This window comes from Bidens hawaiensis, unplaced genomic scaffold (genome assembly GCF_021521415.1).
Source record: "Bidens hawaiensis isolate Kalapana, Puna unplaced genomic scaffold, B.hawaiensis_p1.1 tig00014763_1, whole genome shotgun sequence".
In the NCBI taxonomy this organism is placed as follows: domain Eukaryota; kingdom Viridiplantae; phylum Streptophyta; class Magnoliopsida; order Asterales; family Asteraceae; genus Bidens; species Bidens hawaiensis.
The window spans coordinates 142,157-145,081 of NW_027492300.1; the positions used below are offsets into that span (position 1 = coordinate 142,157).

At 36.0% G+C, this 2,925-nt stretch overlaps 1 protein-coding gene and 1 pseudogene across 1 annotated transcript; one reads left to right on the forward strand and one right to left on the reverse strand.

The window, feature by feature from the left end:
- Window positions 1-248: 248 nt before the first annotated feature.
- Window positions 249-1,166, forward strand: LOC143547610 (U-box domain-containing protein 8-like). The gene has a single exon (XM_077038996.1). It carries the CDS (start codon window positions 249-251, stop codon window positions 1,164-1,166), a length of 918 nt encoding a protein of 305 aa, XP_076895111.1.
- Window positions 1,167-1,452: 286 nt separating this feature from the next.
- LOC143547611 (EG45-like domain containing protein pseudogene) lies at window positions 1,453-2,707 on the reverse strand (annotated as a pseudogene).
- Window positions 2,708-2,925: the final 218 nt, after the last annotated feature.

The window sequence follows — 2,925 nt, forward strand, 5'->3', positions numbered from 1 at the left end:
TCTTAAAGCTTATGTTATTATATTTATTGTGAATGATTATTGCTGTAGAAGTTTGTGTTTTGATCAACAGGCAACCGCTGATCTTGATCGTTACGTACAAGGCATTGTGCTAGACAACAAACAATGCTCCAAGGCCTGCAAACGTACTGTGATTATTGCAAAGCCAAGACATTGGAATCATCAAACTTTTATCTTGTTTTTAACTTGATAGTTCATATTATTTTCAGTAACATTTTATTTTAGGAGTAATGGCAACCGGTAAGATTACCAACACCATTTCCGAATGTATTTCCCAAATTCAGTCTGATTCTGATGTTGAAACCAAAGAGAAAGCACTTCAAACTCTAGTTTCCATCACAAAAGCGAGTCCTCAAAACCGAAACTTAGTTTTACAGAACAATGAATTCATTCCCATCATTCTCACTTTACTCAAATCCCCCTCTCGAACACTCGAAAAACTCTCGCTCTCCATCCTCTTCAATCTGTCACTAAACCCGAATCTCAAAACAACCCTTGCTGACATGGCAACCATTCAACACCTCAACAATATAATCCTCTCTTGTGGCTCACTCGAGTCTAGCAGATTAGCAGCTTCTTTAATATGCAGCCTGGTAATGCTAGACAAGAACAAAGCGGTGTTTGGTGTCGCGGATACCATCCAAGCTTTATTGAAGGCGGTTTCAGGATCTAAAGGTCATGTTACACATCACCTCTTAAGCTCACTTGCTGAGTTGGCACAGTTTCATGGGAACTGCACGTTAGCCGTTAGAGCCGATGCAGTTAATGTTCTTTTGAGAATAGTGGAGGCCAAGGACTGCGAAGATTTGAGCAGGACCGCTCTTGTTGTTCTAGGACTGCTTGCTCGGTTTGACGAAGGGCTAAAAGCTATAATAACCACGCCTTGTATTGTTAGTAGAATGGTTGATGTGTTGAAAGGAAGGTGCGTGTTGAGCAATGAAGGTGCAACCGAGATACTGATTCGTGTTTTTGATGAAAGTGAGGAGTGCTTGAAGGAAGCAATGGGATTGCCTGATCTCATGTTTGTGTTGGCTGAGGTGTCGGTCAGAGGATCAACGAAAGCTCGGGAGAAAGCTTCTTTGTTGTTAAAGAAACTCGAGGCTAGTGATTCGGATGTGGAGGATAATCTAGTCTTCTTGAAATGGTAAAGTAGGAAGATTGTCTTAGAAAAATAACGTTATTAGAGGTTTCGATTATTTATAATGATTATCGTTCGTATGGTAGCGTTTTGGAATACTTCACATTTATTTTTCGTTTGGGTCCAATCGATTACTAAAAATGTAATTCTTGTAACGAAAGATAATGATAGCGGTAAACAAGGTTCGAACTCATAACTATTATATCTTGAAAGATTGACACAAGAAGTCATTAAAGCTACAAACTTGTTAAAAAATACACGAAACATTAAGCATTAAACGCGTTAAGGTCTTGGAATCATATCCTGAAACAAAATACAAACCAAAACAGAGTTAAAGTGAACTAAATCAACTAATACACAACAAACATATTAAAGGCGTGCTTGTTTCACATAAGGAATGGAATGGAATTGGAATTGGAATTTGCATAGAATTTGGAATTGGAGGAATTGGATTTGGATTTTGAACATTCCAATAGGCATTGGAATTTGAAGGAATTGAAATCCAATTTTATTCTTGATGTGTTCGCTTGACAAATGAATTGGAATCGGTTTTATTATATTATTATTATTTTTAATTTTTTTAACGAGGATAACGGCGGAAACATTTTTGTCTTTTTTAGATTTTTTGTTTTTTATTTATATTTTGCGTTATGATTTTTTTTTATTTTTTATTTTTGAAACTTTTTAGGAATTTTCTATTAAGATAAAAAACCACTCAAAAAAATATTCAAAAAAATAATAAAAAAATTCATAACTCAAAATATAAATCGAAAACAAAAAGGGTGAAAAAACTAAAATGTTTTATTCGTTGTTCTCGTTAAAAAAAGTCGAGAAAAGATTCCAACGAATTCACTTAAAATCCTACACATTTTGGAAGGATTTAAAATCCCTTTTTTTAAAGGAATTTGAAGTAATTGAATTCCAATTCCAATTCCTTGACAACCGAACACACCAAAATGGAATTAAGATTCCAATTCCAACGAAACGAACATGCCACGTCATGGGATTTTAATTCCAATTCTTTTGAATTCCCACGAATTCTGTGAAACAAACACGGCCTTAAAGGTTACAGTTTTATATACTTACTGAACGTATTCGACGTTAATTTTGCCCCTTGGAGATTTGGAGATTTCAGAAAAGGCATCATTAGACAAGACAATAGTCGAAGGACATGGTGTTCTGGAACAATAATCAACCACCCGAACATCAATCGTGCCATCTCTGCACGGTTTTCTACTTCCACTAAGACATTTTAATCTGTAACGCCTGCCACACGCTGCCCCGTTATCCCACAACCCTTCACTAACGGATATAAACAAGTTTCCTGATGGAAATTGGTCTGCTTGGTTTCCATTGCACCTTGTAGCTGCATTCACATACAAGATTACAAGTTAGACAGTTTTGTTAATTACTACAACACTGCACTAAACTTATGTTAAACGATAACTTACGTGTGTAAGGCGGGTCGTATGACGTGGCAGTGCCAACATCACCCAAAGCACACTTGATGCTTAGAAACACAAGTACACCAAAGATTATAATTCTTTCCATCATTCTTCTTTCTCTATATGTTAATTAGATGCAACTCTTGGATTTCTATTTATACCCTCCATAATCATGTGTATGATAAACACACGTGCGTTATTCTTATATAGTGATGGCTATAACTATTATTTGACTAAACTGCGGTTTGCGTCCTTGTGTTTGTCTAAATCTGCGGTTTAAGTCCAATAGTTTCAGATTTGCGATTTTTGTCCACGTGGTTTCAT

Coding starts and splice junctions, on each gene's coding strand:
- LOC143547610 (XM_077038996.1), top strand. CDS start 249: ATGGCAACCGGTAAGATTACCAACACCATTTCCGAATGTATTTCCCAA.